The 18948-nt window shown below is 41.2% G+C and overlaps 1 protein-coding gene across 1 annotated transcript in view; it reads left to right on the top strand.

Annotated features, from left to right (window-relative positions):
* Window positions 1–18948, top strand: part of MAP1B (microtubule associated protein 1B) — a 67959-nt gene that overhangs the window by 38945 nt on the left and 10066 nt on the right. Inside the window, exons 3-4 of the mRNA XM_076363142.1 lie at window positions 10972–11054; window positions 15095–15235. Of these exons, the coding sequence (XP_076219257.1) occupies window positions 10972–11054; window positions 15095–15235 (224 nt within the window). The remainder of the gene's footprint in view (window positions 1–10971; window positions 11055–15094; window positions 15236–18948) is intronic.

Below are 18948 nucleotides of genomic sequence, written 5' to 3'. Positions count from 1 at the left end.
ATTGGAGCTTTGGGTTTAGCTTCAGCTGCCATAGTGATGAAAACCCATTAGTAAGTAGGCTGTGGCAATTTGGAATCATTAACAGAGACTGAAATGACCAAAATTCAGAGACTTCTCCCTGAAGGGAGGGAGTAAAAGACTAAAAATGTATTCAGGTAGAGATGTCTGGGAAGAGGAAAGGCAGGCTTCTGAAATTATTTTTTTCTGAAATACTCATTTCAGTATCTATCCCTTTGTTGCACACTTTGCATTTACATCAGCTTTTCCCTGATGCTGCTGCGCTCCATTTTCCATATGAAGGTGGGAGTTGCGGTGAAGTGCAAGGAAGCATCTGCACAGAGTGCTGCAGAGAAAAGGAAAAAAGTCTGAGCAAACTTTCCTTCCCTGGCAGGCGGGATAGTGAGGGCAGAATGGTACAGCCAGGCACTGCAGCACAGGGACGTAAAATGGAAGGATATAAAAAGAAGGTTTTAGCAATGGCAACATTTGAAAGGAAATAAAGTACATTTAACTGAGGTTTTTTTGTTTTTTAAATACAGGAAGGATCTTGGCTACTTGCTTAAATTCCATTAAGAAGAAACATAATGCTGATGTTCCCTATCTTGTTTTCAGCAGCAAATACTTATAATCAGAGAACCTTTTCCATTCCTCATTGAGCTCAGTGGCAATTTTCCTATGGAGTGCACTTGGATTTGAGTTAGACACTATGATATTTAATGCAGATTGGCACAATTGTATTTTGTTACAAGAAGTCATTAAAAGAAATCTGATGTTTGTTTTCCATAAAAGCAGCCCTTGGAAAAAAGTCCCAAGCACTTTTCCTTTGATGCACAAATTTGCTTAGCATCTTTAGCAGCCCAGTAAATGGTTTTGTTTGTATGTAATGTGTATATACCGGGCACCTGGTAAAACAAAACAACACTTAAGCTTCTAACCAGTCCTGTGAATTATGATATATGGTGCTGTTTGATAAAGAGTGGAGTGTGAGGTAATGAGCCACAGAGGTATTGAGAAAGAAGTAATATTTGTTCCAACTAAGATTTTATTTGGCTATTTGACAGCACCGAGTTGGGATGTGAAAGAGAGATTCCTTTTCTGAATAACTGAGCAAAGTTAAAGTATCACATTGTGGGGACTATTGCAAATAAATTATACTGGGAGATGGTCTGCTCTGCTCAGGATTGTTTTAGTTTCTGGGTCTGAGATGTTTTCCAGTGGTAAAAGAAGAAATTTCCTTCTTTCTAGACAGAGAAGGTTGTTTCTGGAAGAGGTCTGATGTTGCGCAGCTCTTGGATAGTAATAGCAGCTTCCTTGGATAGTAATATTCCCAAATGCAGGCTCAGACGAGGACTTTCATTGACCTTCGGGACTGATGAGTCAGCTCTGCATCACTGCAGTCTCCCTCCCATCGTGGTGCGTGTTGGCTGCCAGTTTCTATGCAGTACCGGGGCAATGTGCTTTGAAGCTGAAACTAAAGCTCCAGATCCACGGATCAGTTCTGCAGCATATCATAGAGCTGCCCTTGCCATTTCCTACGCATTTAAGATTTAAGGGTAGGGGAGAGATTAACGTGAAACAATGAAAGGATTACAGCCTAAAAATGTAGGGCTCACCATAGTATACATGCCATTAATTTCCAAATTTGCTATTAACAGCTTTTTAAGATTATTACTTGTAATGGAGATGTGTAACTCAAGACAACTGCTTACAGAGAATCTCACAGTTGCCTACCTGCCTGACTCAAGTTTATGAAACACAAACAGTAAGAGAGGACAAGATTAAATTGCTTTGCTTTTGCCTAGATAGTCCCAGAGAAATTTCTCACGAATTTCAGTGGGTGTTGGTTTCTGTTTTATGTTGCCATTTGTAGCTAGAGTTTCAGGGTCTGCAGTGATAACACTATTGTAAGTTAAATAATACAGATATCTTAATAGCCGGGCAATTGGTTTATGGAATAATTTCAGCTCTGGGAAGTAGTTAAAGGTAACTTAGGGGGTCTGTCTAAAAAAATCCATTACGCATAGCTTTTTAAGTATTCAGTATTTTCTAATGCACATCATAGTGACGTACCTTGCAGAACCAAAAGGATTGTGTAGCCGCAGCACTCTGGTTGGTCTCTAAAGATCCAGGTTTTTGTTTCTGTATGAACTTGGAAATTATTTCCTTATCTCTATTTTATGGGGTTAAAATCCTTTCACACCTATCAGATGTGTTCTAAAGATAAAATTCATTGTGAAAGTAGTTGTTCAGAGTTCACAGTGTCTCTAGAGTTTTAATCTACAAAACCAATACGTGGAAATATTCCTAAACAAGATTAAAATACACATTTCAGGAAGCCACTCTGTGGCTGAACTGTGAATATTTTGGAAGAAGATCCTAAGTTTTGTTTATATGGAGCATTAATAAGTGCTACGTATTGCCTTGAAAATAATGGAAAAGACTATACAATTTATATAAAAAGACTTTAAGGGCAAAACAATTGAAGAATCAGACATAAAGGTACATACGAAGTTTTCCATGTTGATGAGTGCAGCAATCTTCTAGCTGTCTCTGAAACCTCTCGTTTCAAGGTTGGAAGGGTGATTCCTGAGGGAGATGGTGACTTCAGGTAAATGAATTGTTGGTGAAAGCCTATGTCAGACACTTGGGATGGGATGGGGTTTTTGCTTCTCAGAGCCACTGACTACAGCCATGCTATTGAACAAGGCAGTTCTCATGACTAGGGACACTGCATGGCCCTCTGGTAAACAGCCATCACTCTTCCCTCTCTTTCTACCCAGATATTAAACTGCTCTGCTCTCTGAACACTCCTTTTTTTCCTCCTTCCTGTAATTACAGGAGATCATTTCTTGGAGTAGGGTCATAAAGCTTCACTCACCTGTCTGCAAAGCGTTAACTTCAGCTGGGCCAGTTCATATTTATGTCCTTTGCTTGCCATCCTCTCACTGCAATTACAGTGCTGCCAAATAGTGGTGGACAAGGCTTCTGGGATTTGAGCTTTATTCACCATGTGGATTGTAAATGACACAGGTCAATGGAAGAACAGAAATGGCAGAGTTCAGAGGCAGCCATGCCTGACTACAGCAAAAATTAGGCATCAAATGAGAAAGCAAAGACTGCTGCCAGGGACCCGCTATCTCTACAACACCTGGTTAGGATATTGGTTAGTTCCCCCAGAAATATGAAATCTTAAGTATTGGGAATAATTGGTTATCATAGGATGGATAAGGAATGTTTGGTTTCCTAATTGAAGAAGTACTCCAATAATTAAAGACAGTCACTCACTTCAAGAAGAGGCTTGTCTTTGTCCTGTTGGTAGCGAATTTTAATGCTCGATAGCAATAACTTGCAGCTGAACTCATGGAACAGATTGGTGCTGTTGACTGACTACTAGATATATTTTTCCTTAAGCAAAGTCAAGGGTGAAGCCATTTATCAGCAGCATTGGATTCCACTACTGTTGCAAGTTCAGTATATAAAGAGGAGGTGTATTCTTGTTCTCTTTGACTCTGATTTTACTGAGGTCTTCAGCAAACTTGGTTTTAAATTGCACTCCTGTCCAGAGTCTCAGTGAAATCAATAATGAAATCTCTAGGGTACTTGGTTCAGTTTTTGTGGCATATCCCCTTCTTGGGAGATAAACCTATTTTAGTAGGCATTAAAAATATAATATATAAATTATTATTGTTATTGTGCTTTAGACTGATTTGCTTCAACTTTTTTCAGAGTACTTTTTGTAGTACTACTTAGTTCAGAAGATATTTTTAATGCTTTAGCAGTCCTTCATAGAGCCCTGAAATTGTAAAACATCAAGAATTATGTGAAAAATACTTTTTCTGAATGTGCAGAATGACAGTTGTGGGTAATAATTTGCCCCTGACAGTAACATATGCGAGTGAAAGGCCAGCAGTTTTCTTCCACTTGATAAATGGCTGTATTTTGGCAGCAAATGAGATGTCACACAAAGTGGCAAATAGTGCAAGAAATCAATATTTAGTGTGAAAAGTTGATACAATTAGCCTGTTGATCAACAGGGTGTGTGAAAACATGATTTAATGACTTGAATTTACTTCAGGAGATTTCAGTGGGAATGGGTCGCAGAGTGGTGCGTCCCCTGCAATCACTTGTAGTTCTTGCAGCAGCTCCTAGCATAGCTCAGTTCATAAGTCTGCAAGTATTAGAGATTAAAGTTTGAGGCAGAAGATATGAATCCAGCTATGAATATTAGTGCAAACAGGTCAGCTTGCTTTCCCTCAGTGCTGTTCAAGAGTCCTGAGCAAGGATTGGTGGACTGGGTTCATGTACAGTAACTGGAGGCTGAATCATGATGTTACTGTTCAAGCTGTATCATCATCTTCTGTCTAGCCTTCCACTTTCAGGGCTCTATTATTACCTGGAAGTGTAAACCCAAATGAAATCTAACACTTAAGGACTTATCCAAGAACTAAAATGAAATTATATGCAGCTAGCCTTATTTCATTAAATAAATATGAGCTTAAAAATCCTAAAATACAATATGCTGCAGGACATTGCCTCTCAGGACTTGTAGTTTATAATTGTTGCAAGTTGGTTGTGAGTAGGAAAATGTTCAGCTATCACCAGGTTGCAGCTGAATTGGATGAAACTTGAATATGAATTCCATTTATGCAGGGAGAGGGAGAGGGAGAAGATAAAACGGGGATTTATGCTTCCTGCAGAGTCACAACACAGTTCAGTATTCCAGCAGATAAGATGCAAGAAAGATTAACCTAACTTTGCGGAGACAACACATAATTCTCTATGAAGAGCATGTAACATCAGATATGAATCTGAACTAACCATTGTGCTCAGAGCAAGCAGGTTTAAATAATTACAAGGAAAACAGTCACACTTTGCTGTCAGTGTCACTCTTCCAAATCTTTGTCACCATCAGAGGGCTCAGCAGTGTTAGTAGAGCTGACTTTTTGTTCACAGCTGTCATGCCAACTCAGCATCCTAGCAGGTATGGATTTTATTTTCACTTTGAATTGTGTAAAGTACTCCAATATTTGTACGTATATGAGAGTTCTTGCTGGAAAAAATGACTATACCTTCCTTGCACCCAGCTTAAATTTAAGAAGTCATTGGGCTGAATTGAGCCCTGGAGGCAGTGAATCTATCTTCTCTGACGTACGTGGAGTTATGCCTGTGTTACGCACTCCCCATCATGTCAGCTAGTTACAAGACTGACTGATTAGCCTCTGCAGCCCCCAGCATCACCTGCAGGGCTTTCAGAATGTGCCTGAAAGGGGCTTTCTGAAGTTCTACTCTCATAGTCCAGTGCCTGGACATTATACAGCCATTTCTCCATCAAGTCTGCAAATCATTTTCTTCTTACTTGCAGATACAGAACTCCAGATTTTTACAACATCAGAATTTGCTTTGGAAACTCTGTAAAACCCACTACCTTGCTTAATGCTGTACACTTACCTATTTCTCCAGCTTGCAGTTTAGGTCAGCAGGAAACTTAATTTGCTCTGGTGGCCCTGTCTTAATGGAGAAGGTGAAGGGGATGGAGTGCTCCATATCATTTATGGAAGATTTCTTCAGATAATTGATAATCTGCTGTAAAAGGGGATCTTGATCCTTTCTCCTTGGCCTGGAATCCTTGTTGCAATGTAGTGCCTCCAGGTTGACAGTGGGGAGGTTTGGGGGCTGGTCACAATTACATTATCTGACAATTTATGCCCATTGATCTTTGTGTTGAAAATAAGGAAAAATAGATTTATTCAGTTAGTATAAGAAATAGCAGATCAGATGACCAGGCGTCCAGAACTCTGAATACTCTGTTGATAACATAGAACAACCATGCTGAACACAAGGTTAATAGGTCTTTTTTGGAGGGCAAATTTGAAGTCCCCACTAGAAAAAGGTGAAACAATGAGCAGTTTGAAGTTATTTAAAATGTATGGGTTATTGCATTATTGTTGGCTAGGCATAAAGCTTCTTGTTTTCCAAAGGAATTTATTGTTTTAAATATATCATGTCCAAGGGATATGGTAACCTTCCGATAACCTTCATCAGACATGGTAAATCTGAAACAGATGCAGTTGAGACGATTCTTGAACATCAGTTATTGCTTTCCAGCATAGTGACTGACAAACCCCAATACTGTCTTTCAGAGTCTTAGCAGCTCAAACACCGTGCTCCACCTGAGCTTCACCTGCTCTTGTTCAGCGGTGAAGACCCTTGTTGTGTTCCTTAGGCTATATATTAATTCTGTTTTTACTAAAGGTGTATTTTCTTCTAACAAATTAATTAAATGTAAAAGAGTGTCTGATTTGCCAATGCTTTGACCTTTAGTGCTTGGATGCATAGAAACGGAGTGTAAAACCCCTCCTGTCTTCCCCCACCTCGCCTCCAAACCCCCTATATACTCACATATATGAAATCCTTAGCTGGTAGTATTTTTCAGTCATCCAGCTCTTGGATGTAAAGGCAGCGAGGATTAAAGCTTTTAGGATGTTACTATGTGTGGATATCAGTAAACAGGGTATTGTCCTGAGTAGGAATTAAAATACACCAAGCCTTTCCTGCCATTGATACCCAGAAACAACGAGCAAAAAGGTTGCACGTTGCTGCTCCTCAAACGCAGCATTGCCCTGTTGGGAAAATGTCTTTTCCTCAGTGATTGTATTTGTCTGTTAAAGACGTCTTTTCAGAGTTGAAGAAAGAACTCTAGGAATGGATGTTTTACGGTTCATTTTGGAGGATTTTTCTCCCCTCAATGTCCAGGAATTCTTCCACAAGACAGGGGCAGCTGGGGGGGGCCTGGGCATTGGAGCTACTTGCAAGTGCAGTGCGCTGAACGTTTCCAGCTGCAGAGAGTTCACTACCTAGTCATGGTTTGGGGGAAGTGTCGTTAGCAAGCCTTGCAAGCTGTGCCATCTGCTAATGCCACCCATCACGGTGACTGGCGTAACATGGCAGTTATGTCTTCTGGCAGAGAAACCATACTTGAAAGCTCTTTACAATGAAAAAGAAAAGATGTTTAAAGTTGCCAAAGGGTTGTGTTTGAATGACAGCTCAGGTGTCAAACAGTCATCATCTTCAGGGAGGAGGTATTGTCCCTTCACCCTTTCTGCTGAGAATCATCACAGGAAAGATTTGCCTGCTTCCTCTGTGTTTACTTTGTGTGGGAATGGCACTGATGGGGAGCGAGTGAGTGCTGGTGTCCATCTGGGGTGGCGGGAAGGGCTGATGGGAACCCCTCTGTTGAGTAGCTTGTTGCCTACAGCATGCATCCACATGGGCTGGTGTTGCACAGGCATGCCAGTAAGGAGAAGTGTGTCAGTAGTGATCCTTGGTTAAACAAGACTTGAAGGAGGGCTTTCCTAGCCATTAATTTACATTTTGTGTTTGCACAAAATTAACATAATCACTGTTAAAAGTGGGCCCCATATTCATGCTGCTTGATTGGCCTGAAAAGACCGACTGTGTAAGTTAGAAATCTGTTCGGTCACTTCTCTAGGAAATGTTACTGACACCATCCCCATCTCAATAATCCTACTATAAATGTAACTGATACTTGGCCAAGTAGGGGAGCAATAGGATCCTATGTCCATGGGACCTGGGATGATGCATGTGGAAATCACCCTTTAAGCAATTGTCACATGCTGTTTACTTCTCTCTGTTTGGTTCTGAATCAAACAGCTGCCAAGACTCTTTATTCATATCTGTTTTTAATTTGAAGCTTTACTTAATAAAATCAAGGATGAGCAGATACTTAGATTTCTTCCAAACACAATTAATATTTATTTCTGAAACTCTTTAGATAGGACTTCAACTTGCTTTCCAGAAACTATAAGCAGGTAAAATCTATCCACCCAACCACTTCTGTGCAACGTGGAAGTTTCTTCCTTTCTTCCTCTGACATGTCACAGAAATGTTCTGTCAAATGTGTAGAGATGGGCTGCAAAAATCCAGTAGAGTTAATTTAAAGCAACCCCAGATCTTCTACATGACTCTCAGATTCTCCCACTCCATCTGTAGTTTAGTAAGTCGCAGCCTCTTGCCAGTTTGTGAAATGCTGTTGCTGCTTTCCGCTCCCACACTGTGATAATTCATTTCTGTTTGATAAAACTGTTCCCGTGGGAGAATTTCCTTCATTCCAGCTGAGCATCTCAGGGTATCAGCCTGGGCAGTAAGCCTGTGTTGCTCCCACAAAATTGTAAATAGTTTTAATAAAAGACTTTTTTTTTTGTTTCTCAAGCAGTGACATGGGACCATGTTACTCATATCGGCAAGCAGCAGCAAACTTCCCAAGTTTTACATGGGACGGGAGCCCTTGTAGTGACTCACACCCTACCAGTGCTGGGTCCCCACCCTGCATGATAAGCAGTAACACATGTTGATGCTGAGGGGTCGAAGAGGGAGGCAGTCACGCATGGCACCATGAACATGGTGCAGACCTCTACGCTTGCCTCTGGAAATCAGTCTCAAGGTGCATGAAACCATGCAACCACTGGAGCTGGGTGTCTGGCCCACGGGAGCATAGGATGTAAGTAACCACCCTCGGTGCTGTTCAGCAGGAGTTGCAACTCCTCAGGTCAAATTCCTCCCAGCTACACAGATACACAACTTGGAGCAGCTTCAGTGAAGTCCAAAGTGGGTGCTTAGAGTCAGGTGGATGCTATGCATCTTTGTCTGACTTTGCATGTGGCTAATTGCATTTCTGTTCTACCTGTGTTTAATGTGTTAATGTCTAATCATATATGAGGCTTAGTCTGGCCTGAAGCAAAGTGTGTGCTCTGTGTCACCAACTATTAAGCGAGAAATTTCTGTGGCAACTAAGGGATGACGATTTCTTTTGTTTCCTTACCAACCGTAAAGACTAGATTCAATAACCACTGCCTAATCTCTTAATTTGAGGGAAATCTGCAGAATAACTAAAATATCAGATCGCAGAGCATCTTCTGAAGGAGTCTGTGGTAGCAGAGCCATCTGGATGTTTTGTTGAATGTAGTCTCATACGTGCATTCCTGTTAGGCGAGGAAGCAGAGCTATAAAAATAAATTTAATTACAAAGGGTAATGCCAGAACTGGATGCTGCGGAGGGAGACCTGCCCTCCTCCCCTTCGTAATATACAGTCTGTCTCTTTCTTTCAAAGAAGCACAGCAAAAAGAATATGTGTTAAGAAAACTAGGTTTCTTCGAACGAATTAGATCATTATCCGCAAGTCTCTAGGCACTGTCATGCACAAGAGAGTAAACTACAACCCTGTCTCACATTTTAGGAACATTCTTTTTTTTCCTTCTCCGTCACTTTCTATCATTTGATTACAAGCCTTTACGCTTATAAGTGCAGAACTTCCCCAGAGCAAAAGCAAAAGATGCAGCACATTGCGAGCTCGGTGGGCGAGGAGGAGGAGGAGGAGGGCAGGAGGGGTGCAGGGAGAAGGAGGGCACCGCTGGCGCGGGCGGGGTCCGCTGCCTGGGGGAGGGCTGCCCGGGGAAGGGCCGGGGGCAGCGCCGAGCCTGCCCCGAGGCGGGGGCGGTGTGGGAAAGGCCGGCTGCCCACCCTCTCAGCCTGCCCCCACGCCGCCCGGTGCTCCCAGGAATGCAGAGCTCCTTTCAGCGTGGCCATTCTCGGCCCGGTTATTTTACGCCTCTTTACAGGGGAGTTTTTCTAAGCTGGCAAATAGGTGACTTGCTCTGTGTCCCTCGTACTTCCTTTTAAGTGCAATTATTTTAATTGATTAATATTGCACCGAGCAGTTTGCTCAGAAGGGACAGCTCTTCTGGTTTTTTGGACTAATTACCAGTCTGGATTTCTGAATGACAATACGGCTGCTAATTAATCTCACTGCAGTTCTCACAGAAAGAGACCCTGATAAGAATTTGCCAATTAACATACGAAAAAAAAATGTCAAGAGTCCTGTTGTGTTTTTCTGGCATCCACTCCCAGTCAGATGAATATCACTATTAAATACAGAGACAGACTAACTACTAAGTATGAAAGCCAGTGGGCTGCAAGGCTGTTCCAAACTTGCCCAGACGTTATTAATTCAGGAGCTAGCTAGTGAACGCCCGTTCCCTCTTGTGCCTAACACTGCTTGCTATGGTTTTTGTAAGCAGGAGGAAGATGAAGCAGGGCAGTGCGGCAAGTGTCCGACGATCCCCATAGGGAATTTCTCACAGTGTCCCAGTGTTAGTCAGTATTAACAGAAGGCTGAAAGGGGAGTTTTGGCAGGGTGGGTCCCAGCTTTCACCTGGTTCCTCTGGTGCGGCCAGGGACGTGGGGTCTGCATGGGGCACTGCCTGGCTCAGGAGCGCTCCCACAGTGTGTGACAGGGAGCACGCGTGTGCCATGTGGGACAGTGCTGGTGGTGGTGGGCAGCAGGGACACCCCTGGGCTCATTTGCTTGTCTCACAAATTGTGCTCGTTAGCCGTGGTGGCCAGCACTGGTGTACAGCCCAAGTATTCACTTTGCTTCTTGCAGGGGAAGTTTGCAGCCCGTGCTGACTTTCCTGCTGCTGCAGCTAAGCAGCTAGTAGTTCCTGAAAAAGCTCATTTAAAACCACCTGGGCATGTTACAGGACTGTGTAATCTCAGCTGTATCTGTGGTGTAGATACATCCATGAAAATACCAGGCCAGATGCTCAGCTGGTGACGGTTACTCCAGTCCCTGATCCACACCAGCTCTGTGAGACCAAGGTGATTTACAGGGACTCCTCCGGCCAGGGGAAAGGGACAGGACCTGGTGCTGTTGCCAGTTTGTTTTCATTACTTTGAATTTTCTGGAGCGGTGTTTCTGGCCCACAGGACCACATGCCATGGGCATTTCTGAAGAGATGAGCAGCACAGCAGTTGCTGTGGCCGGTGTGCGCTGCTCTGGGTGACCAGAGAGCTGTCGCACATCGGAACATACAAGCAGCTCATGGAAAGTGCTGGTTTAAACCATGCTGATTGAATTCAATTTCTTTCCTTTTTTTTTCTCTCTGTGCTTGCAGGTCAGAAGATTCTTCACCACAGAAGTGATGTCTTAGAAACTGTAGTCCTGATCAATCCCTCAGATGAAGCTGTTAGTACTGAGGTAAGTCAGAAATACTTTATTGGATGTGTCATAAAAGCTCCATTAAGTCGACAAGATGAGAGCAGTGAAACAGATGTAGTTGAGATGATTCTTGAATATCAGTTACTGCCTTCCAGCAGAGAGACTGACAAATCCCAATACTGTCTTTCAGAGTCTTAGCAGACTAAAAGCAGGTCCTAACTGTGGATGAAAGGACATGTTAGGAGCAAATATCATGAAAAACATCAGCCATCCTTTGATTTTCTCCCTGGTTTCCCAGACTCCTGATAATATGTCAGAGGCATAGGACAGAAACACACCTCTGATCCCAGCACTCCTTTTCTCATAATGCACCAAATTCCCTTCTTGAAGTGGATGCAGCTGTGGTGAAACTGCATTTGCTTTTCTTCTGCTCCTCCATTGTTTGGTAGATCTGGATGCCTATTTTACACATGAAAAAAGTGCCTGAAGGTGCCCTGAGACAAATTTAGGTCTTTGAGAAGAATTACCAGCTATGTGGTGGTGACTCTAGGTTGACCTGTCTGTCCTTCATAAAGCATGTGATGTCATCAATGGACTCTGGAGAGTGCTCCAGAAGAGGACTGCCAATTCCTCATGAACTCACTAGAGTAGAGTCAAAGAACTGAGCGTGTAGCTCAAAGACAAAATTGACAAATTTAGCTAGTGAGACTGAAGGTTGAAAAAATAGGGATAATTGCATTGCTAGCCTGTGTTGGGAAGCACTGACATATTACCATTTCTGTTGGGAAATGAAGTGGCTCTGCTTGTAGTACATAGTGAAAAATCTATTTTGTTACCAACCTTAGGTGATATTAAACACAAACAGGAGGAAGGACTCCAAAACAAATGAAATTTCTGAAGTTGTAAAAGTTTAAATAAGTAAGTCACCTTAGTTAATGGCATCTCATTCACTAAAAAACTGTGTGTGAAAATCTCTTACAAGGCATTAGAGGTACTTGGTAAGGAGCAGGGGGGTCAGCGGGGTATCAGCTCTTAATACACTCAGGAATTCAGAGTAAAAAGCTATAAAGTGTGTGTGTGTGCAGAAGGGGGGAAGAGCTGAAGGAACTGCCAAAAGTAGGGAAATGCCATTTCTGTCGCTGTTGCTCGTCATACCTTTGATGGGTGATCACATGGAAGAACATGGTCTGAGGCCCATTAATGACTTCTGAAGCCTGGCTTTACTCCTTTGGCTCTGGAAGGTGTTTGGCTAGTTTACTGTTAATTTCCTCTCTAGACTGTGGGAGGCAATCTTTTCTTCGCTTTCATCTTGCCAAACTGGTCACAGCCAGAAGTTACAAGCTGAGATTTACCTTGGCTGGCTAAGCAAGACTCTGACTGGACACAAGCCAGAAAAAGACAATAAGAAAGAGGCAGGAGAATTAAATCGGAGATTGGAATAGACATGCTCTGCCCATTATGGCAAATAGAAACCTGAGTTTCATATATCAAGACATTTCCAGGTTGCATCTCGGGATACACTGGTATACCATGGAGCTCTGACTTCACCAGAAGAGGAGCTTGAATCTATCCGTTCAGGAAAAACAAAGGAAAATTATATTAAAAGAAATTCCTGCTAATCTGGCTGGTAATAGCCATGCTGGTGGTAGTCTGAGCATGGTTCTGCCCAAAGCTCCTGTCATGTTCTGTCAAATGCCAAAATACCTCCCAGAAGAGAGAGGCCCAGAGAGAGAGATTGTATTTTCCCAAAGAAAACAAGTTTCTGAAACACCCATGAACAGTTACTTCCTTCTTAAGACCCCACTCCGTTGCTCTAACACTCCTGCGACTGTACTGTAAGTCTGGGAAACCACTGATCTGCTGACGCTCCTGTCTCTGCTCGCATTCCATCCTTACCTCCATTTTGACTGAGGCTACATCTTGCTGTTCGCTTCCTTCAAACAATTTGGGACTTCAAGCAAGGGTAAAGCTGAACAGAATCATCAGCTTGCAGTATTTCTTCTGAAATGGAGTGGTCCTGAAATCAGGAGATGAATTTCTGGTAGTCCTTCGGGAAGCCTTGGTTATACCCAGACACAGAATATATGTGTCTCTTGAAGGTCTTCCATGTGTATCATACATTATGCTCTGTAATGTGCAAGCTTTTATATACTTTTTTTCTTGCCATAGTTTGCTAGCTCTGCAGAACATATTTCATCATCAATTAATAAAATAGGTTGAAGGGGAATTATGTGACAGTCACATATCAGTGATTCACAAGTCAGGAAATAATTTTGCTGTTGGAAAACCTGGTGAGTTTACACATAACTTGGCAGACTGCCCAGCACTGCTGCCAGCAACGAGAGAAAGCATAGAAAAGGAAGCCAGTTCTTTTATGGTTTTAATACAGCCAAAACAGACAAGATTTGAGCAACACACATCAGACAGCTGGCTGCACTTATCTATATTTTTGTCTGAAATAGAAATAGATACACTCGATCCAGCAAGGATATTGCTGAATTTATAAGTATTTAGTGCAATTGGTGACAGACCAGCATTAGTCCTGCGTTTAACTAAAGGAACGTTCTGCTGCTCTGCATCAGGGTCACTTATTTGATAAAATAACAATGAAAATGTGGTAGAATTGGGATCTTCTTTCAGATACACACTCTTCAGTGCCTCTTTTCTACTTGTACTGAAAATGTGAGTTGTTCAGCAGAGATTCAGGTCGAGCCTTTCTGGCTCAGCCTCCCTGGTGTGAGCAGGAATTATTTAGACCTACTGATTGCTTAACAATCAATATAAAAATTTGAAAGAATAGCTTGCTAGGAGAGCTGAGGTGATTATGTCATCTCCATGGAGATGGAGCTTGGATGCAATATCATGTGGAGCTCTTCCAGATGGACCCTGCTCATTTAGTTTAATATGTGGACAGCCTTGCTCTGGAATCGCTATTCTGGTTTAACTTAATTCCTCCTTAAACAGAGGAATTAGTGCACTTGAAATTCATACCTTACCGTAGGCTGAATTGATTTTTCAGTGTTGGACAAGACTTTTGAAGTATTTGCAAAAAAATTACTCAACAGTACAGAATCTTACACAGGTTTTGTTTAGTTTTGTTCTTAAATTTAAGTTGAATTCAGCCAACAGAAGTATACTGAATATATGGATTTCTCTTAGCATGCAAGTAAATCTCCCCCTGGGGGGGAAACAGGAATTATTAGTTGCTGTAGTGAGAGTCAAGTAAAGTAACAAGCATCTACTTTAAAATAGTTAAGAGTTATTTCAAAATGCAGAAGAAGGTAATTTCTCAGTAGCAAGCTCATTTGTGCCATCAGGCATCCACTTAATTTACTACTGTATATTGAAAAAGGTCCTGGGTTGGCATACTTTAAAAACTTATAGTGTTCATAGTTAGTGACATCATGAGGTGTAAACGGTGCATGTGACTCTATCTGAGTGCTTGAAGTTCAAGTTTATGATTATGGTGAAGCAGAATCGTCCCTTAACTTTCTAGATGATTCAGGTTACAATAGAATGACAGTCTAAATATGACACTTTTATGTGTGATTTGTGGCTGTTACTTTTCACTGATGTTTTTGCAACTGAATGGTAAGTAATGTTGTACTAAATAATGTACTGTACAATAATGTTACTGTAAAGCAGCCTTCCAAAAACTGAGTCTGACACATGCAGTTGTCCCCCATTAGCACGTGGGACACAGTTCGCCAAGACTGTCCTGATACAGTGCTATTAAAATTCACCAAGAGTTAAACAAGGAATGTGTTTGTTTATTGAAAATATTATTTTTACATTCAAATTTTATTCTGTTCTGCTCCTTGCTCTTTTTTCCATGTCGTTAGTTTGGTTTATTCATCAGACCTTCTCTCTAATTGCTTCTTGTCCCTCCTTTTTTCCCTTTTGCACCTTTCTCATTGTCTTTTGTAAACAGCACTATAACATGATAATGTTTCAACAGTCCTGGGAGACTCTGGTGCAAAATATGTTTTATATTAGGAGAGAGAAACTGCACGTTCTCAGCAGAATATAGAAACACGTGGTAACTCCCATTACTGATGTATTTCTCTCCCTTACTCTAGGTGCGCTTAATGATCACAGACACTGCAAGACACAAGCTCCTTGTACTAACTGGACAGTGCTTTGAAAACACAGGAGAACTCATTCTTCAGTCAGGGTCCTTCTCCTTCCAGAACTTCATTGAGATCTTCACGGATCAAGAGGTGTGTTCAGAAAAGTGTCTTCCATACATTGCCATGTAATGGCAGAGGTTTCTAGAAGACTAAAAATGGCCCTCTGTGCTGTTAGAGTTAGCATCAGCAGCCTGATGCTGATGCTCTTTACTCTTCATTATAGACTTTCTTTCAAAACATTCATTTAATATACTTTACATTTTATGTAAATTGCTTAACAAAAGAATTAAATTTTAATTTGGGGAATTAAATTGTAACTTCCAGAAACAGAAAATCAAGGAACCTTTTGACAATGGAAGGAGACAGTGCTGTGTTTAAAATACACAGGTTGTTTTTCTAAGGTGCACATATGAAGCAGTGAGATTGAACTTGACACCACGTGGTGTCAAGTGTGGTGCCACCACACACTGGTGGCAGCTAAGTAATAGGTGACATAAAACAAGACAGAGGCTGTGTGTTGGAATAGCTGTAGTTTTTTGCACCACCTACCTGCTTGGCTTCTTTATAGTAGTGTTTAAAATTTGGCCAGTGAAATCTGTAAATCATGTGATTTTTATGTACCAAAACAATAAGTATGAAGTATACCAGTATTTAATGCCGTTTGTTTCATGACTTGTTATTTTGCTGTCTTGCTTAATGTACTGTGTCTGAAAGCTCCCATAGGGCAGGAACCCATAGTAAACAAGCTGTCACACTTAATTTGGCTGCTGTGTAAAGTATATATTTAAATAAACTATATGGCTGCACCCTTAGGAATTTAGTTTCCAAAATTAATTAGGAGCATGTCAGTGGAGTGAGGTTTGAAGGTTCAGCACTGAAAAAGCAAAGTTTGCATGAGCTCCAGCGTGACCTTATTGTATCCATTTGATCCTATTCTCAAAGCCTCTTTGTTCAGCGTATGGTTGTAGGGTTGGGGAAAGAGCTGGATTCTTGCTCTCTGAAACACGTGTGATGCCTAAAACTCACTGACAGTTCACAGAGTTACTTTTCTACGAAATTGCAAACCCAAGCTCCTTGCATCTGTGGCTAATTAGTGACACATAATTACTTTATGACTACATGCAAAACTAGGGGCATTACCGTTAGGAAGTGGAATTGTTGGGTGGAAAGTGGAGGGGTGGTGGTAGGCCATGAGTTACAGCCACCAAGGGATTGCTGCAGTGGTGGGCGTGCAGGGCGTACTCCCATGGTCTATGAGTAAGGCTCACTTGGCTCGTCTCTGTGGCTGGCAGCAGGCTCACCAGCGAGCCGGCACGGGTCTTTGAAAGTGTTGGCTTCCAATTTATTGTTTCTGAAGCCTTGGCCTCTCACTGCTTCTACAAGATTTCACAAAAGCAAAGAAATATCGCATACTGCAGTCTGTGTATGTCAAATTTTTTAAAGGGTCCCATTACCGGGAAGTTTTTAGGTGGTCTACAAATTGGAAAAAAGGTTAGAAAAAAAGGCTAGAAAAAAGTGGTTAGTGGTTTTCTAAGTGGTGATCAGAAGAAAGAATTCCTGTGCTGTCCTGACCGTGGTGGACTTGGCAGTGTTAGGTTTACAGTTGGACTCAATGATCTTAAGGGTCTTTTCCAACCTAAATGATTCTATGTTTCTATAAACATGTAAGGTTTGATGAGTACTGGGTAGAGCTGGTGTTTCTGGCCTCTGCCCATTTTTACTTCGCTGGACCAAACCTGAACTATGGTCAAGGAATGTTCTTACAAATAAGTAAATACCCTTTGGGGGATACTCTTATGAAGTCTAATTCAGAAACCCATCTCTAGCCTGCAGATCTCCCTGCAGACAATGCCTAAAAGTGGTGTTTTCAACTTCTCCCGTGCCAGAAGATTGAAGATGTCCCATTTCACTGCCTCTGCAACAACAGCTAGCAGAAGAAAACCTTTCTTTTTACCTTTGTGGTCCAGCGTAGGAAACAACCTTGTGTTTTCTCTGAGCAGCCAACTTGCTGTTTGCCTTCACCAGCTGTGACACCTTTAAAACTTGAGGGTTCCTCAACAGATGTCTCTCAGTGCTTGAAAAGATGTTCAGGTTCACAAATACATTTCTTTGCTCCCAGAGTGACTTTGAATCCAGAGAAGACAAGGAGTGGTTACGTCTCTGTGTTATCAAATAGTATAAGCAGTGGAACTGTTGATATCCTTGGTGTCGCCATTTGAAATGCAAATCCATTGAGGCCTTTTCTGGGGCATTCCTGAACTTGCTATTCCTAACAGATATGATCTATGTCTGGAATAATTTTTCTCCAACTTTTCATTGGCCTGCGCTACCAGTGGCTTAACACTGTCTGCATTATGCGTGCCAACTTTTAGGAGCAAAGAAAATCAGAATTTAGGAGTATGAAGCAGAAATCCAAATATGATATAATATAAACTGGAGAGGACTAACCCCAAACCTTGGCCCAGTATATTCATTAGCCCAGTGTATTACCATACGATTTTTTTATCTAGCCAGAAAGTTGGCTCTACATGAGAAACAGTCTGTATTCAAGTTATCTCCTTACGTGTGCAACAGACTTGGATTTATTCATCCAGAGGAAGTGATCTTTTACTACTTTCGTCTCTCCCTAATAATGTGTTTTCAACCCTGATCAGAGACACAGCATAAAGATTACATTTGAGATCCTAAATCCATTTCAGAGCTGCGGTCTGTGCTGCCCCTCTTTTCTTATTTCTGTTGCAATAAACAACAGGAATAGTTCTCCTGTTTTCCTTATCTTTCATCCTTTTCAGCCATTTCTCCTTTTATTTTGTTTTGCTTTGTTTTTTCCTTTGCTCCTTTTCAGACAAAGCCATGTCTGACATATGGATGAGATTTATTTATACTCCTGTCAAATAGTTTGGTTACTAAGTAAGGCTGACAAAGGAAGATAGAAAATATTTATTTTCTGCTTTATTTAGGTATTGGTTGGATTTTTTTTCTTTGGATAACAGCAACTGCACCTTTGTTGAGTTTTATTTTTGGTAAATGCTGAAAATAAATAATGTAACACAAAGAAAGAAAGTGAGACACACACATGGAGGCCCAAAGAGATCTAATGCAATCAAACATCATTAGTTTTTTATGTATTCATTTCTTCTGCTGATTCAGCTTGTGGTCCAAGACATTCAAATTATTCAGCTGTAGCATAATCTATATCATCTTTATGAAAACTGTTCTTACAGCTTGAACTGACAATTGTGTCTCTGCAAAGAAGGTTGTAGTATTTTGCATGATGATGTGCTGGCATATTTTGCACTGACATTTTATGTCTGAATTACTTCTTTAAAGAAGAAGTTTACATAATTTGGTGGTCTCTTTTTTAAGACCAAATAGAGCAGAAATGGGCTACATCTAACCTAATTGCCAGTTAAAAAAAAAAAGTCAAATGAAAGTATCTGTGGAACTGGGCAAAGGTATGAAATATGTCACAATTTTTCTTGTTTGTTTGTCTACTAATCTGGGACCATCAAATACTGTTTTTTAGTTCAGACAAACAGAACAACAGCTCTTCATACTACGGCATAGAACTTCTTGTTTTCTATGCCTTTATTTCAGCAGCTGGTTTTGGTACTAGCATGTTAGCAAATACTGTCAAAATTAATGGAGTTATTCTAGATTTCAACTTTCATGGTCCACGAGTTTAAAATCAAAATAATGACAAAAGCATTTTTAACCCTAACACTTTTTTTCTGTCTCTTTCTTTAGCCCTGTATCTCATAGTCTCAGAAATACAAAACTTGTAGCTGTTTGCATTTCTGAAG

Source organism: Aptenodytes patagonicus, chromosome Z (genome assembly GCF_965638725.1).
Source record: "Aptenodytes patagonicus chromosome Z, bAptPat1.pri.cur, whole genome shotgun sequence".
Taxonomy (NCBI): Eukaryota; Metazoa; Chordata; class Aves; order Sphenisciformes; family Spheniscidae; genus Aptenodytes; species Aptenodytes patagonicus.
This window is presented reverse-complemented; position numbering and strand designations above follow the sequence as displayed.